The sequence below is a fragment of the Mytilus galloprovincialis genome, chromosome 9 (genome assembly GCF_965363235.1).
Source record: "Mytilus galloprovincialis chromosome 9, xbMytGall1.hap1.1, whole genome shotgun sequence".
NCBI lineage: Eukaryota > Metazoa > Mollusca > Bivalvia > Mytilida > Mytilidae > Mytilus > Mytilus galloprovincialis.
This window is the reverse complement of record NC_134846.1, coordinates 11,699,229-11,717,961: the sequence shown is the minus strand read 5'-3', so window position 1 is coordinate 11,717,961 and position 18,733 is coordinate 11,699,229. Positions and strand designations below refer to the sequence as shown.

The window sequence follows — 18,733 nt, the reverse complement described above, 5'->3', positions numbered from 1 at the left end:
ATTTTACAACAAATTATCTAATATCATCTTTTTGCAATGATACTTGTAAGTGAATCAAGCAGATATAACTTTTTATTTTTTAATAATTGGCATGATTATATAATAAACTTCTTACATGAAAGACCTAGAGGGCATGTTATAAAAGTCAATGGAAGATGGTATTTTTTTCTCAATCCATTAATTCCTTGTGACAAGATCTGTATTAATATTCTGAGGGCTTCACTGAATACAGCCACTATGCTTCTTTTTCTCATTTGATGTAAGTTGAAAATTGTTTACTGAAGCACTTATTGTAGGAAGCGTGGCAAAGTTATACAAATTGTGCACAAAATTGGTCACTCTTTTAAAATCTTATGTTATAAGTTTCAAAATCTTATATTGATCTATAATTTATGCTGTAACAATTATAACATTGAAATTATTAATGAGATAAATAAAGATTTTATGTTTTCCTATGCATAGGTTAAGCCTTGTTATGGAAAGCATTTGCAGTCACAGAAGTCTCATTTTATTGGGAAATAATAAATAATTTTGAAATCCCTCCTGATTCTTTTCTGCCAATCAGAATTATGGAATCACATGATCTATGAAATGTAACTTATTATTGAACGCTTAGTTAAGCTTAATGCAAGATTTAAGAGTTACCAAACATCTTCACTAAAATTTATTTGGTTTTTTTTTAATTTTAATAAAATTTAGAAAAAACTTGGAAGCACACACTTAATCAGAAAATCCAAATTGGATAAGCAGTTTGATATACACTTATTTTGATCGTTGAGAAGCTTAATATATTTCATTAACAATGGAATTTGATTAAAACGTTCAGCTGACTTTTATAGAGTTATCTCCCTGTAGTGTTCTGTACCACATGAATCATTTGTTCAAGGTCCAACTAGTTGCTCTTTTTCAGAATACAACTATATATATTATTGACTACCTTAAAGAAACTGTTTTGAAGATTATTAATTAATTCAAGAAGTATAATGATAAAATGATCATCTAAAAATCGCAGGAAATGATTTTGTTTATAAATTAAAAGGGAAAGGAAATAACAAGTCATAAATAAAGTGTCCTGATTGAATTGAATATTAATAAAGTGTCCTGATTGAATTGAATATTAATAAAGTGTCCTGATTGAATTGAACATTAAAAAGCTTGATAATAACCATGGAATGTGTTATATTGTTTGATGTGAGATCTGACCAAGAGTATGATTTCCTTGTTACCAGACCATTAAGTAATGTACCTGGTTCTGAAGATAGCACACAGCTAAAGGGCTTTGGATGTCAAATACAATTAGCATGCATTTATTTAATTGATATTGTGTTATGTTTATATTACAATGGCATTGAACATGGTGAAGAGTCAGAAATCAGCAATTATATTCCATTAACGATGAATTGTTTTAGTTGTTTTAATGTGCAACAGGAAACCTGCTCAATTAATTAATGCACTTTTAGTTAGAAGGCTTGTCGTGTGTTTGTAGAATCCATAAAGACTATAATAGTACATTTTAGCAGTAATTATCAGATCTCAATACAGACAGGATTGTCTTCCAGCAGTTCTAAACGTGGCTCTAAATATTCAAGAATGACATGGAATAGTTATAATAATGATACATTTTGAAATTACCTGGTTTTTTTATTTCCCCCAAAAGACCATGTAAGAATTAAAAAAAATAAATGTTTGCCAATGATCAACTCTACACCAGAGAGCCAATGAGGTAAAATTTAACAACTATAGGTCACTGTACGGCCTTCTACAATGAGCAAAACCAATGTAACAGCATAGAAAGCTATGGATAGTCCTAAATGTTAATGACGAATGTAAAACTTTTTAAACCAGTAAACCAACTGCCTGCTTTATGTTATAATGAATCCCAGGCCCCAGTTTGGGACAGGCACATACAGGATGTGGGTGAGTTGAACATGTTTGGGACAGGCACATACAGGATGTGGGTGAGTTGAACATGTTTACTGTCATTTCAGTGTTCACATTGCTTTTTCAAATTTTCTTAAAAATTTAGAATGTTCATGCACAGGGTTCATACAAAGCAGGGATCTCCATAGCCTGTTTAACGATGGCGCCCTAGCCATCGTTCAAATGTCTTGCGCCATCGTCAAATGACTCGCGCCATCGTTAAATTGTCTTGCGCCATCGTTAAAATGTCTTCCGCCATTGTTCAAAACTTCATCGTTTTTTGTAGCCCGACGCCATTTTGTTTTTTATCAATTATAATCAAATGCATCTAATTGCATAACCCTTAGGCTTTTTATGTTATAATCCAATACAGTTCTAACGCCTGAGGGATATCCGGATTAAGATCGCTAATCACTTGTACCTGAGCTTGTACAGGTAGATCAACAAACCAGACAGGAGAATACTATCTGAGGATAGACGATTCATTTGTCGAATTAATCAACTAAGTTCCAGCAAATGATTATGATAATTTAGATTAAATAAATAAATTAATAATCCAGTTACAAAGAAAACAGTTTAACAAGTCGAACACGCGCTTTATTTTGACTTACGCAATCAGCATCCCCCTTTTTTAAGAAATACAAAATAAGACGCAAAACAGTATATATTATTTCATCGCAAATAACTCGAGTACTGATGTAACGATAATTTAGAATTACTTTAAAAGTTTAAAAGTAAAAACTTAAATATTTCCTGTAAAGAAATATCGTATCGTAATTCCGAATTCATTTCGTATATTCAAATGTGGCATAACGTTTGTACCTTTTCGCCATCGTATGTGACGTCACATTTTTGTAATTACGTTGACGCCTGGACTGATTCGGGTGTGTCTATTCTGTGTTAAACTTTTATAGCATTATGTATTCGGGTTTAGTTTTCTGTAATTAGTTAATACTTCAGTTTCATTATGTATATCTCTTTCATATTCATTTGTTAAAATTTACTGTTTGCAATAGCATGTATTGTTCTATATAATAAGGATGTTCTTATCCCGGGCATAAAAACAATGCCGTATTTGGCAAAACCTTTTCAACTTTTGATCTTCAGTGCTGTACAACTTTGTACCTTTTTCACTTTCGATCTTTTATATCTGGGCGTTATGTATTCGGGTTTAGTTTTCTGTAATTAGTTAATACTTCAGTTTCTTTATGTATATCTCTTTCATATTCATTTGATAAAATTTACTGTTTGCAATAGCATGAATTGTTCTATATAATAAGAATGTGATATCCCGGGCATAAAAACAATGCCGTATTTGGCGAAACCTTTTCAACTTTTGATCTCCAGTGCTGTACAACTTTGTACTTTTTTCACTTTCGATCTTTTATATCTGGGCGTCACTTATAAGTCCTGTGTGGACAAGGCGCGTTTTTGGCGTATTGAATTTTAAACCTGATGCTTTTTGTTATCTATTAATCATGTTTTTCTTTGTCTAATATGTTCTCCTATTTATTTGTATTGTAGTCCTGTAATATTATGTTGTCATTTCAATGTTATATTTAACTTTGCCATTAAAGTGCGAGGTTTGGCATGCCACAAAACCAGGTTCAACCCACCACTTTTATTCCCCTTTAAAAGTGTCCTGTACCAAGTCAGGAAGATGGCCATTGTTATATTTTTGTTCGTTTATGTGTGTGTTGCATTTTAACGTTGAGTCGTTTGTGTTTTCTCTTATTTTTGAGATATTGAGATAAGACGTGGCACGGTACTTGTCCATCCCAAATTCATGTAGTTGGTTTTCATGTTATATTTGTTATTCTCGTGGTGTTTTGTCTGATGCTTGGTCCATTTCTGTGTGTGTGTTACGTTTCGGTGTTATGTCGTTGTTCTCCTCTTATATTTAATGCGTTTCCCTCGGTTTTAGTTTGTTACCCCGATTTTGTTTTTTGTCCATGGATTTATGAGTTTTGAACAGCGGTATACTACTGTTGCCTTTATTTACAATCAAGTTGATACATCCGCGTTTCCGGTTTCTATTCAGACTCGAAAGATGCATGTTGCACAGCATCAATTTGCCAGATAAAGTCATTAAAAACCTTTTCATTTGTCAACGTTTGCTTTACAAATCTCTTTAACCTTTAACATAACCCGTACGAATCGTTTTGTTGTTGCCTCAAATCAGCCATACCGGTTCTGAATTTGACAGTGTCCATGAAAAATAAGCTCCACATCATATGATTTTTAACCCCCATAACAATTACCAAAAATCTACATGGGGACCTTCATGACAGCTTTTGGTCATTCTCGACTAAGGGGGGACCATGAAGACTAGGCATTTGAATGGTTAAAAACGGCAATAAATGAAAATATTGATACTTCTAATTCTATAATGAAAATTCAAATAAATATAATTTAAATAAGCAATGAATTAGCATGTTCACCATTCCTTGTATGGAGGGATAAAATACTTCCGATCGAGCTACACTGTACAGCGTAGACACGGTTTGTAATGGTGAAAGTTCCTCCATCGTTCAATTTTCATCCTTGGAGATCTCTGACAAAGTTATATATTAACAAACAATTCATTTCGGTTTTTAATGTAATGTTTTAAAAGAAACATGAAAGAATGTTAGTGATAGGCAAAGTTGACCATGAATGGTTTGGTCAGTTTTTATCTCCTTTTTGGTCATGTAACTCTCCAGATGTTTCGGCTCTGATACAATTCCAAGGTCTTCAAATATTTGGCTTGGAGCCTTCCTGAAGAAGGTGAATCGAAAAGTGCTTCATGCTCAAAAAATTAAAAAAGTTATGAGCTTATATTTTATACAGGGTTTACATGTAAATTAGAATTCAGTGGAATAAATATGAATAAAATTCATTTTAACTACATGTATTTGCTTTTTTTTATCATTACAGCTGTGAATCAGAACAACAGACATTTGGTGAGAACCAATGAAGTAGCTCCCATCATCATCCATAATTGTAGAGAAGAGTTCCAGCATGTCTCAGACTTTAAAGAGCCCATTGTGTTTGGAAGTATTGCTGATAACATGCCAGAACATGCCCTGATAAAGGTACGTCGTCAACCTACAACTAGAGAGTCAATATCTTTCAGTTTTGAAGCCCTGAGGCTCTGTCCACCATGTTAGAAATTAAAATCTTCTGCTTTTTAAAGATTTCAATCCTGAAAGATTTGTCAGTCTCCTTTTCCTGTTTATGGTTGATGGTATACCATTGTTCGTTCGTCCTTCTGTTCGTAGTTGTCAAACTCAGGTTCAACTCTTCCAAGCAACATTTACATTCGATTATTATAGCTGTTTTGTACAGGTCCTTTTGATATTTATGTTCTCAAACATTTGTGGTTTTGGAAAGTTTTCAAGTTTTGTGCTTAAGCATATCTGGTGAATGTTATGTTGGGAATTTAGTAGTCTAGACAATAACCATTATCTTTATATAATTGAGACTCTTATGACAATAAATCAGTATTATTAGCTTTAGTATTTGAACTTCCAGCTAGAACTTTTGATAATTTAGTAACAGATATGTCAGATTCGTTTCTTAAGTGACTTCGTATATGACCTTGGAGTCATTAGAAGAAAAAAACAAACATTTTAATCCTAATTGTAACTTCAACAGATATAGATGTTGATGTTTAATTACATTGAAAATACGAAGTAAATAACATCATTTAAGTAGTCATGCTTGAAGGATAATACTTAAGTTAATCAATGGAGTGCTAATTTACTAGGTTATCTATGGTTTTTTTCAAAAGTTATTAGGATGATTGTGAAAATTCTTATTTTTCATCTTGGAATTTTTTTTATGGAATTTTTTTATGTTTCTTCCAGTCTATGCATGCTATACTAGTATAATTATAGTCTCAAATCCTTTTTAATGGACAGGAAAAAAAAGTGTTCTGATTTCATTGTTTTATGCTTAGTAAGAATCAGTTTAGCATATAGTCTAAACTTTTGGACAGTTTTACAAAAATTATATCGCAATTATTGGTTATTTGAATAATTTTTGTCATTGGCAGACATGGTTCTTTAATATAATTTTACAGATGAATCTGCTATATACTCTGGAGAGTAACATTCTAAGAAACCCTTTCAGCTGTAAACTTATTCTCTGTGTTTTGATTAATTAAGTTTAACAGACTAATTGGAAAATCATGTTAGAAATTAAGTTATTGCCCATACATGGAAAAATTAATAATTTATTGATAACATCATATGATTTGAAACCATTCAAAAAATCTTCTTTAATCTGATATCATGTAAATAGAAAAATCACATATATTCCACTGTCAGGTTTTTGTCCAGTTTCTTCTGTGAAACATAAAAAACTAATTTTTAATTTGTGCTTATTTTTTCCACCATCAATGTTATTGAAGAAAAAGGCGATAAAAGCTGTTATATGGTGCATGTATTAATCAATAAACAATAATCAATAAAAAAAAAATAAAAGAATTAATCAGTAACCATGCAAGATACATAAAAGAACATAATTAGTTAAATTTCTGTCATATTTGGTTTTTTATATAATTGTTTAGTTATGAATAAGGCCTTTCACATTTTGATTGTTTCTTAATATTCATGTAGGGACATTTACTGTATTTTTGTTCTTCTCAGTGTTGAAAATAGGGCAGTGGCATCATAATTGCTGATTTCCTCTACAGTTAAACTCTAGTGGATAGTTGTCTCATTGGCAATCATATCACATCTCTACTTTTTTACATAATGAAACCATTAGCATTCTGATTCACCACAAAATGTCTTGTTAACATTTTAAAAAAAAATGTACATGCTGTTTATTATTCAATGCAATATGCCTTTGAGTAGAACTAAGATAATTTAGCAGTAATAAGAGTTATAATGGATGTAAATTGGCTATGATTAATGTTAATTCCACTTCCCCTTATTTGGAACTTCTACAAGTCCAAAATCTATTGGTTTCCTGTTCATTCTAGTACTGTTTAGCCTAGGGGATAGGTCTCTTTACATAAGAAATATTGGATGCAATTACACGAGAAATTTATATTTCTCAATGTCAGTGTAATGATCTCTGTGACATCTTTCCATTCAGATAACGTGTTGCTCTCATTTCCTTTCAAATTATTCCTATTTCATCTGTCTTAGGACGACAGATACATAATATATATGGTAACTTTAGAGAAAGAACAAATGAAAATCCTATCATTCTTGGTAAAACCTTTTTTAGTGCTGGCAAATAAATTAATCACAGTTCTAGATAAAGGAAATAAGTAGAAAAAAACAAAACAATACAACAGTTAAAGACAACAATCCTAACCATATATTCACATTTAAAGTTTGAACTAATTGAAAACCTAACATTCTAGGTAAATGGATATTATGCAGTTAAATTTATAGTCATAATAGAAGTAAGAAGGAAATGAAGCTTATATCAAGTAGTTAGACAACAACCTTAACCATATATTCACATTAAGAGACTAAGCAAATTAAAACTTATCATTATCTAGGCAATTTAATTACCATTTTAAAAGAAAACAAAGTATAATACAGTTTATTATACATCTTACTGAGACAACAACCTAACCCATTATTCACATTTAGACAAATAAAAACACATGTCTTGGTACCAGCAAACTGATAGTAGGCAATTTAATTACTGTTGTAAAAGAAGAAAACAGAGTGAACATAAGTTAGACAACAACCTTAACCATATATTCACATTTAAAAACTAAACAAATTAAAAACGTATCATTCTAGGTAAAACAAATAAGGCTAGACAGTTGCTACATATGTGATTGTAATGAAATTTTGAAACAAGATATGTAGGCAATGTAATTACAGTTCTTTTTTATAAGAAATACAAAGATACACGAAGTATGCCTCATTGAGAACACAAACAACCATAAACCATAACATACAAGTGATATGTTTACCTAGCTATAAAACCAGGTTGATATTCCATTTATTTGATGTGTTCGAGCTTTTGATCTATTTTTTAAAGGAATTCCCGTTTTCCTTAAATTTCTGTATTTTTGTTATTTGACGTTTCACCATATAAACCATACATGACAATACATCTTAACAAATATAAAAGGAATTAAATATTCACCTTGACTGTTGTATGACTGTCAAATTGAAAATAAAATAATCCCTATTTATAACCGAAAAAAAACATCCTATTATATTTGTAATACTTTTGATTAATTTTTACATTTCCAAATGTATCAACTTTCATTTGTGATAGGCAGCTATTTTATAAGTCTCTCTGAAAGCTGATCAGTAATTTGATCAAGTCAATCTTACCAATGAAACACCTTTTTTAATTTGGTATAAAAATAAACCATGAATAAAATAGTTCTTTAATCTCAACTAAGGTCACTAATACTGAACACAAAATATATATGGATTCATTAATATTCGTTAGATACTTATTTTTCGTGGTACAGAGAAACCACTAAATTAAATGTTCAATGAATTACATATTTTCTGAAGGAATGTACACAGAATTTGCCAAAACCATGATTTTAAATATCCACGAATATATGTTTTCCTCAATCCAAGAAAATTGGTACCCACAAAAATAAATGAATTCACAGTACTGGTATATAGATTTGTTTTGTGATTTGTTGGATAAAAATAAATGAGATAATGCAGCCAGATTAGGGATTCAGAGAAAATCTAAAAGAACTTGACAAAAGATATAAAAAAGAAGATGTGGTATGATTGCCTATGAGACAACTGTTCACAAGAGACCAAAATGACACAGACTGTGAATTACCAATATAGGTCAATGCACATCCTTCAACAATGAGCAAAGCCCATATCGCATAGTCAGCTATAAAAGGCCCTGATACAGTACTGTATGACAATCACAATGTAAAACAATTCAAATGAGAAAACTAACGGCCTTACTTATATAAAAAAATTAACGAAAAACAAATATGTAACACATAAACAAATGACAACCACTGAATTACAGGCTCCTGACTTGGGACAGGCACATACATAAATATATAAGCGGGATCCCAACCCTCCCCTAACCTGGACAGTGGTATAACAGTACAACATAAGAACAAACTATAAAAATCAGTTGAAAAAGGCTAAACTCATCAGATGGACAAAAATACAATTGAACGTGGCCGGGTACTTGTGCTTCCCAACAACAAAAAGCCACTAGGAACAGATCTGAGAGTACTCACAGTTATCTGACAGTTAGTTCAAAGCCACTAACAACTAATAAAAAAATCATGCATCTAAGATGTGACCACTTATCTATGTACAGAAATAACTCAAAACTCAAAACCTAATTATTCCCTGATTAGTATTTTCTAATCATTTTAAATGACAAATGAACCCTTAATTGGAAATTCAAAATACTCAAATTAGTTTCCATTAAATCTATTTTATTCTAAATTTTCCATAAAAATTTCCATATTTTTTTACTCATCAGCTCTTCGTATTAGTTGAAATTCATTAGTGATTGACATTTTTTTGTCATGGCGCTGTCAGTTTTTATTCTACTTATGAGTTTGAATGTCCCTATGTAATTATCTGCCTCTCTGTTTCACCAGGCTTTCCGATAGGCTATTAGTGATTTGACAAAGTCTTATACAAATTAAACACCTTTTTTCATTTGATTTAAAAAAGAATTGTTAATAAACTAATATGAGTATACACCTACAGTTGTCAAAAAAAAATTGTATGCAAGGTTTCTTCACAAACAGATAATTATTCATAGGGTGACTCTCTCCTTGTGTGATTCTGTAAAGAGAACTCGCATGGGAAATATGAAATTTCATTTAGACAAATGTGGGGATACCATAAAACGATTCCCATACAGTCTGATGGTGACGAATATAGATATTAGATATCATAAAACGATTCCCATACAGCCTGATGGTGACGAATATAGATATTAGATATCATAAAACGATTCCCATACAGTCTGATGGTGACGAATATAGATATTAGATATCATAAACCGATTCCCATACAGTCTGATGGTGACGAATATAGATATTAGATATCATAAAACGATTCCCATACAGTCTGATGGTGACGAATATAGATATTAGATATCATAAAACGATTCCCATACAGTCTGATGGTGACAAATATAGATATTAGATATCATAAAACGATTCCCATACAGTCTGATGGTGCGAATATAGATATTAGATATCATAAACCGATTCCCATACAGTCTGATGGTGACGAATATAGATATTAGATATCATAAAACGATTCCCATACAGTCTGATGGTGACGAATATAGATATTAGATATCATAAACCGATTCCCATACAGTCTGATGGTGACGAATATAGATATTAGATATCATAAAACGATTCCCATACAGTCTGATGGTGACGAATATAGATATTAGATATCATAAAACGATTCCCATACAGTCTGATGGTGACGAATATAGATATTAGTTATCATAAAACGATTCCCATACAGTCTGATGGTGACGAATATAGATATTAGTTATCATAAAACGATTCCCATACAGTCTGATGGTGACGAATATAGATATTAGATATCATAAAACGATTCCCATACAGTCTGATGGTGACGAATATAGATATTAGATATCATAAAACGATTCCCATACAGTCTGATGGTGATGAATATAGATATTAGATATCATAAACCGATTCCCATACAGTCTGATGGTGACGAATATAGATATTAGATATCATAAAACGATTCCCATACAGTCTGATGGTGACGAATATAGATATTAGATATCATAAAACAATTCCCATACAGTCTGATGGTGACGAATATAGATATTAGATATCATAAAAACGATTCCCATACAGTCTGATGGTGACGAATATAGATATTAGATATCATAAAACGATTCCCATACAGTCTGATGGTGACGAATATAGATATAAGATATCATACAACGATTCCCATACATTCTGATGGTGACGAATATAGATATTAGATATAATAAAACTGTTCTGTCATGCATTCAAGTTGATATCAGATATCATGAAACTATTCCCATGCAGTGGAGTTGTTAGAAAATGTAATACTGTAGGTGTTTTAATTGTCACTCATTAATAAATAACCTAGGTTAGATTTCACTGACAGGTAGGGGTCAAGGAATTAAAGCTAAATATTCATATTCCATAAAACAACCACTGAATTACAGGCCCCTGTCTTGAGGCACAGGCATATAGAATGTGGCAGGTGGCTTTAAAATGTTTCTCAGTGCTCAACTTTTATACCCTTTACCTCGGGGACCAGTAGAAGAACAAACTATTGGCTTGCCTTGTCATGTCATCACGAAGCAACATGCATTTCTCTATTTAGGAATAGACTGCATTGTAGTGATAAGGTTGCTGTTATTTGTTTCAATATCTGTTTTGTACATCAGCCTTGTTAAAAACAAAATGAATGTACTGACGTTAGCATTTGTGGCATATATACCTATATCATGTTTATACAAGTTAAATGGAATATGGAGTAAAGGAGAAAATCATTGTCACAAGATTTAATTTCAATACCACCCCAGTGACCCATGTCTAAAACAAAATGAATGTGCTGATTTTAAAAAGCATCTATGGCTCTGCTATATCATTTTTATACAAGTTGAATGGAATATAGAGCAAAGGAAATAATTCATTGTCACAACATTTCAATACCACACCAGTGACCCATGTCTAAAACAAAATGGTTTTTATTGATTAAAACAGACTAGGTAATTATTGGATAAGGAAATACAGATACGTTACAGGAAACCATAAATTGTCTGGTCAATACCTCGGATCCTGGTTCAATGAATTCACATAATAACTGTTTTAGTTACACTGCCTACACAGTTCTATAAAGTTTATGCCAGTAATATTCATTTTAATGGAGAAAATCAAAGTAAAATTAAGAACGGAAACGGGGAATGTGTCAAAGAAACAATAATTGGACAAAGAAGTAAAAACAGAGCTGAAGGCCACCAATGGGTCTTCAACACAGCGGGAAATCCTGCACCTAGAGGCAGTCGTCAGCTTGCCCCTTTAACTTTAATGTATACTGGTTACTAGTTCAGAGAAAAATGGACATCACTGTAAACTTCAAAACGTATAAATGAACCAAAATTAAAAATCATACAAGACAAACAAAGGTCAGAGGACTCATACATTGTCATACAAGACAAATAAAGGCCAGAGGACTATCAGACTTAAAACAAGCTCTTAAATGCAGCAGGGTTAAAAGATTTTGTTTATATATATATAGTGAGATCCCAACACTACCCCAATTTAATACATTTATAATGTTGCCGTCATATATCATGATCAGCTTATAGAAAAGTTATCAAAGACTCAAATTCAGCATATGCATAGCAAACAACACAAAAAGCAAAAGAACAGCTTTTTATTGCTCACAGTTATGCATCTCAAAGTCATTTTTTTTATGAAAGGTGAAACTTAATGAATTAGTAACAATTAGTACTTGAGTTCTTAACTCTTTATATTATAGTATATTTCAATTAGAGATAAACCTAAATTTAATATACTGAACAACCTATAATAAGATTTGTTTAGTAATTGCAATTAGCCAACCACACAGATACGTGTTTGATTAAAATGATCAATGGTAGATATAACTACAGAACTAAAAAGACTGAATAAATAGTCAACGATTAATCTTACAGGGCGATGGATCATGTTATATAACTACAGAACTAGATACATTATAATTATTATATGATCTACAGTGCAAAACAATTAACTGACCCAGACCTCTAAAAATAAAATCAGTCGTTGATGATTTTAGTTATCATTGGTTATACAATTATCTGTGTCATTCTATAACTAATAATAGAGAAATCAATCTGGGTGCGGATTTTCTCTCTGCATTGAAGACCCATTGTTGGCCTTCAGTTGTTATCTGCTCTTTGGTTGGGTTGTTTTCTCTTTAAAATATTCCCCATTTCCATACTCAATTTTTTTTTTTTTATTATAGGTGATAGATATGAATTTCCATTTGAAAATTTCAAAGTCCTGAGTTATAAGTTTGCTATAAATAACATTAACCGTACCAATTTTTAACCGGATTTTTGTGACAAAAATGTCGGTTATTGATTTGGGGATGTACGGCGGGCGGGCGGTCGGTCGGTCGGGCGGGCGGGAATCAAATGTTGTCCGTGCATTAACTCATGAACCGTTCAACCAAAGCTTTTAAAATTTTAATATGTTGTTACTGACAACTAAATGAAGGTCAAGTTCAATAATGGCGATTTTGACTTTTACCGTTCAGGAGTTATGGTTCTTGAAAGATTGAAAAATGGAGTTTACAGTCATGTCCGTGCATTTACGCATGAACTGTTCTACCTAAGCTTCCCAAATTTTAATATGTTGTTACTGATGACAAAATGGAGGTCAAGTTCAATAATGGTGATTTTGACTTTTACCGTTCAGGAGTTATGGTTCTTGAAAGATTGAAAAATGGAGTTTCCAGTGGTGTCCGTGCATTTACGCATGAACTGTTCTACCTAAGCTTCCCAAATTTTAATATGTTGTTACTGATGACAAAATGGAGGTCAACTTCAATAATGACGATTTTGACTTTTACCGTTCAGGAGTTATGGTTCTTGAAAGATTGAAAAATGGTGTTTCCAGTCGTGTCCGTGCATTTTCTCATGAACCATTCAACCAAAGCTTTTGAAATTTTTATATGTTGTTACTGATGGCAAATTAAAGGTCAAGTTCAATTATGACGATTTTGACTTTTACTGTTCAGGAGTTATGGTTCTTGAAAGATTGTGAAATGGCGTTTCCATTCACGTTGTTGCATTTACTCATGAACCATTCAATCTAAGCTTTTCAAATTTTAAGATGTTGATACTGATGACAAAATGGAGGTCAAATTTGATATTGACGATTTTCACTTTCACCATTCATCAGTAATGGTTCTTGTGATATTGCCAGGACACAAATAAATATTAATAAATCCGGTTTGCTGTCGTTGTGACAGCCTCTTGTTCTATCCTAAAGCCTCAATTTACACAATTCAACAATTTATAAATATTGCTTCAGTAATCATGCTCCAGGACAAAATATTTGGAAAATCCAAAACTTATTTAGAAGAGCTCAAAATATCAACCAAAAAAACAAAAAGTAAATCCAAATGAGGGCAAGTCTCTCTATTTTATATTTTGTTATTTTTACTTTCTTCTGCGTTAGGAGTCGAATCATAATATTGATTAAACAGAAAGTATAACTTAAGATATATGCTATGAGAGCAAAACTACAGAAAATAGGATGCTGAAAAACGTGCTGTTTTCGATAGGTATATTATGGTATTGGAATTAAACCAATCAATCAACATATATATATAACAGGTTGACTGATATACAGCAACATTTCGTCTTCACTGTAATAATAAGTACACCCCATTCAATTGATTATAATATAGCTATATAACATAAACATTGTGATAACGAGTCTCCATTTAATTGATAATAATGGTTTTGTAATTGAATTGGGTATATCTTGTGAAAATATATCGTGATATAACATGATCATTTTGTTCTTCATTAACCATTAATCTTATATTACAAACAAATAATTATCTTTAGCATGCTCACAATGACATAAAACTCTGCTCCAATAGCCAGGCTTCCTGATTCCACTTAACATACATATAATGTTAAATTGACATCAACATCTTCTGGTGTGATTGTCTGACAATAGAACATTTTCATATTACTGACTTTTAATTCCCAGGACAAACTTGTCTGTTTTATGTTTTCTATACATGACAAAATTTGAAAACAGTTCATTTTTTTTCCCAAATCGCACCAATTGTAAATTTTAGTTCTTTCTTGACTGATTGTCCTTCCGCAGTGTCGGTTACCTGTTAAAAAAAAAAATGATATATTACAGAGATGAAAGTCTGTCATATGAAAATAGCCTTTTATTTGATTTTTTTTATTCATAATTGCACAACAAAGAGTTCTATATAATATAATGTGCAAATTTTGCTATATTCTCTGTTATTTAGTCATTAGTGTAAAGTTGTTTAAAGAATAATTGCAGTTGAATTAAGCTTTCGTTCCCTTTTATAGTATCCATATTACATATTAACATATTTTTTACTTAATAATGGCCATTTGACACAGAAAATTTGATGAAACATTAGTTTTCTCTTCTATTATCACCCCACTGATAATGAGGTGATATTTAAGTAGTATGTCATTGCATTAAAGGAGAGGTTTGTTTACTCAAAAGGTTCAAATAAGGCGTAAAGCAATTACCTATCTGAATCAATCAATCAAAACCAGTGATATTGGTATACTGCAGACAGAAAACACCAGTAAGTTCAGTTAGGATGTATTCGGCCCAAAAAATAAGATATAAAAGTGCAATACTCCTGATAGTATGTATGTCCGTAATTTTTTTTTTGTCCTCAAATTTTTAATAATTGTCTCAACCAATTACAATGAAACTTGTTCACAATGCTAATATTCCATAAAACATGGATCAAGTTTGAATTTGGATAACACTTCTTTTACAGCTAGTTCTGTTGCGTTATATTCCTTTATAGTGTTTTATGCAAGCAAGGGCATCATCTGTGTCCCATGGACACATTCTCTATTTATATTTTACATATGGGCTAAGTGTTTTACAAACCGAGTAAAAAAAAAAATATAAAAAATATGATATACTCGGTATGACATTGAAGGACTTATGAGCTTCCTTGTGTTACATATGCTCATTAGATTATTTTAATCATGGAAGTATTATACTCCATGTTTTCATTTAATTGTTTATCATCCAGCCCAAAATATCTTTGGTGATTTACCGACTTGTTATTTTTATCTGGAAATTGATTACCATGAAAAATAAAATTTTCAGCTTGTCCATATGTCAATTTCCACATATCAATACCAATTACCTTGTGTAATTGTATTTACTTTAAGTATTTCAATACATTATCTGTCGTCAGAAGTGACCACCATTACAGCAGGACGTGGGACTATGTGTGGTCAGCAGCATTTAACAAGGTCACCTGTCACTTATACAAGATTGTATAACATTGGCTTGATTAAACTTCTGCATGACTGCCTGTCATCAACAGTAAGCTTAAAAATACAAAATGACGAAAATAGCTGATGTCATCAACCTTATCCTTTAGGAGATTGCTACTTCTCAAGCTAAACAAGATACTATATATAGGCAAGTTATGGTTTTACAATAATATCAGTGAATTTGGTGAATTGGAAAGGATTGCGTATATTTTTAGCATCAAATTAGTTTTATATCTTGAAACTTGAATTTCTAGATAATCAAATAACAAGAAAGTATAATAAGCCAAATATTTCATTGTGTCATACATCAAATTTCTTTGTTCAGTGTATTTTTCGCTTGTTTCTGCCATATTTTGATGTGACAATATTGTGTTAGAATTATTGTTCAAGCTTGCTGATTTTTTTGCACCTGTCCTATTAGTTTAAGTAGTTAAGAACCTAATGTTCAGTGGTTGTCCTTTGTTTAGATATGGTTTATAAGTGTATCTTATTTCTCCTTTTTATATAAATTATATAAATAAGACTGTTGGTTTTCCTGTTTGAATGGTTTTACACTAGTCATATTTGGGGCCCTTTATAACTTGCTGTTTGTTGTGATCCATTATAAGTTCGGCGTTGAAGACCAGACTTTGACATAATAATTGTTTACTTTTATAAATTATGACTTTCAGCAAGAATTCTATGTAGCATACAAAATTTCATAAAAACAACAACAATAAAATTCAGATGTGAAGTACAAATATAGTTGAGCAGTCTATAGACTACATCTATAGGTGGGCATCTGTAGGTGTTTAGACTATTTAACAACTCCCCCATATATATCTATAAATGTAGAAGGTATCAGTTAGCTTTGTAGTATTAAGGTTAATTGTTTGTGAGGCCATTAACTGAAGTTTTTCCTATCTAAATGTCAATGTTTTTCATATATGTATATAATTGTAGATATATCTAATACTTAGGAAAACTGATAATTCTGCATAGTCATGGTTTTTTAATGTAACAAAGAGCTATGAAAAATACATTAACATTTGAGAAAAGCATTTATACAGATTTCTCATTGTAATTCCCTATATTCTGAAAGTCTTTTAAGATAATGAATTCAGAAATAAAGAGATCTTCAAAACACTAAATATATATAGCCATAAAAGTTAAGGGTAGAAAGTACGGACCAGAATAAATACTTATATAACATACTTTTAAAACCATAAACTGTAGGGAAGTGGAAGAAGGCATTGATTTTGGAGTGAGTCAGACAAAACTTCAGGTCACTAAAATATACTGAAGAAAGATTTTTTTTGAAAAAAAAAAATTATAGTCTGTTATTGGTTTACATTTGAAGCTTATATAGGGAAGAGAAAAGAACTATAAACTTTTTGGTCAAATGTCAAGGTCACTACATCAAACATGTCTGAAAACATATAAGTATGAAGACCAGTTGTAAAAACTGTTTTTTGTTGATTCACTAAATAGAGTTTGTTAAAAATTTATTGTATAAAATGTCTTAAACTTATAGCTATAAATTTTATATCAGTAAAATGATTTTACATCATCTTTGCCAGGATCAAGGGAACCTGGCCCAGTGTTCATTTTTTTCATCAGAAATATCATTAGGTATGCCCAGGACCATGCATCTATCAATATGAAAATAATGATTGCTAATGAGACAACTCCTGATCCACCAGAGACCAAATAAAGTAGAATTAAGTAACTTAGCGGCCGTCTTACAGCTTTCATCAATGAACAACAATTATACCCATACTACATATTGAGTAAGCTTTGCTTGGTTCATGTAGAATACATTGTAGATTGGCTGTGTCCACTTAAAATTTGTTTGAATTTATAATGTAAATTCACACTCTCACTCAAATATCACCATGAATTCAAGCTGTACAATTCTGCAATATATGGTCTTCATTAATACCTTATAACTTCATTACTTAATATAATCAGTAATTGCTATCTTTGGCTGTGATTTAATGCATATTTGAAGAACAAATTTGTACAGATTCTTATTTGAATAAACCTAGTTAAACTACGTTTCTCAAGATTGTTTTTCTGTTTATAAATTGACATTCTAAATTTGACCATATTGATGGAAACAAGTTGTTTAAACATATTCCAATGATGTTTGAAATGGAATTAGATTTTTATGTTGAAGGGACATGCCAATATTAGCTCATCTGGAAATGATTAGACTTTCAAACATGATAAACAATTTAAACAGCCAATAAATTCATCAGATTTATCAAATAAGACATTTTTCCTTTCAGGTTTAAGGATTTCTAATGTCCTGAAAGCAGAGAAATCATTAAAGAAATTTGCATTCTGTATCATCTTTTACTTCAAATAAATCTGGGGGAAGATGGATTTATAATAAATACTTAGATTTATTTCTTCTCAACTAAAAGTGTGTAAATTTATCAGTATTTTAGCCTTTCTCCTAAATATAATGTAAACTAGGCAACGGTAGTGTACTGCTGTTCAATAGTCATAAACAGCTTGAGAGGGAAATAAATCTGGGTTACAAACTAAAACTGAAGGAAACACATCAACAATAAGACTTAAAGAGGAAAACAAAGGAACAACAGAAACACTGAAGTGCAGCAAAAACAAACCCCAACAATGAACATACATCGAAACGAACTAATTGATAATAACTGCCATATTCTTGGCTTGGTACCGGAGCTTTTAAGAAAAAAATGTTGGGCTGCATGCACCTGTTTTATGGCTAGCCATGTATAAACCTCCTAAGTCAAGCAGCAAATATCTTGTACCA

General features: G+C 31.4%; 1 protein-coding gene across 5 annotated transcripts in view; it reads left to right on the top strand.

The window, feature by feature from the left end:
• Positions 1-18,733, top strand: part of LOC143044407 (paladin-like) — a 127,843-nt gene that overhangs the window by 63,694 nt on the left and 45,416 nt on the right. For 4 of the 5 annotated variants that reach the window (XM_076216410.1, XM_076216411.1, XM_076216413.1 and 1 more), the window contains one exon: positions 4,837-4,994. In XM_076216410.1, the coding sequence (XP_076072525.1) occupies positions 4,837-4,994 (158 nt within the window). Of the gene's footprint in view, positions 1-188; positions 260-4,836; positions 4,995-18,733 lie in introns of those variants that run through there. The other variant, XM_076216414.1, reaches the window with a different exon arrangement.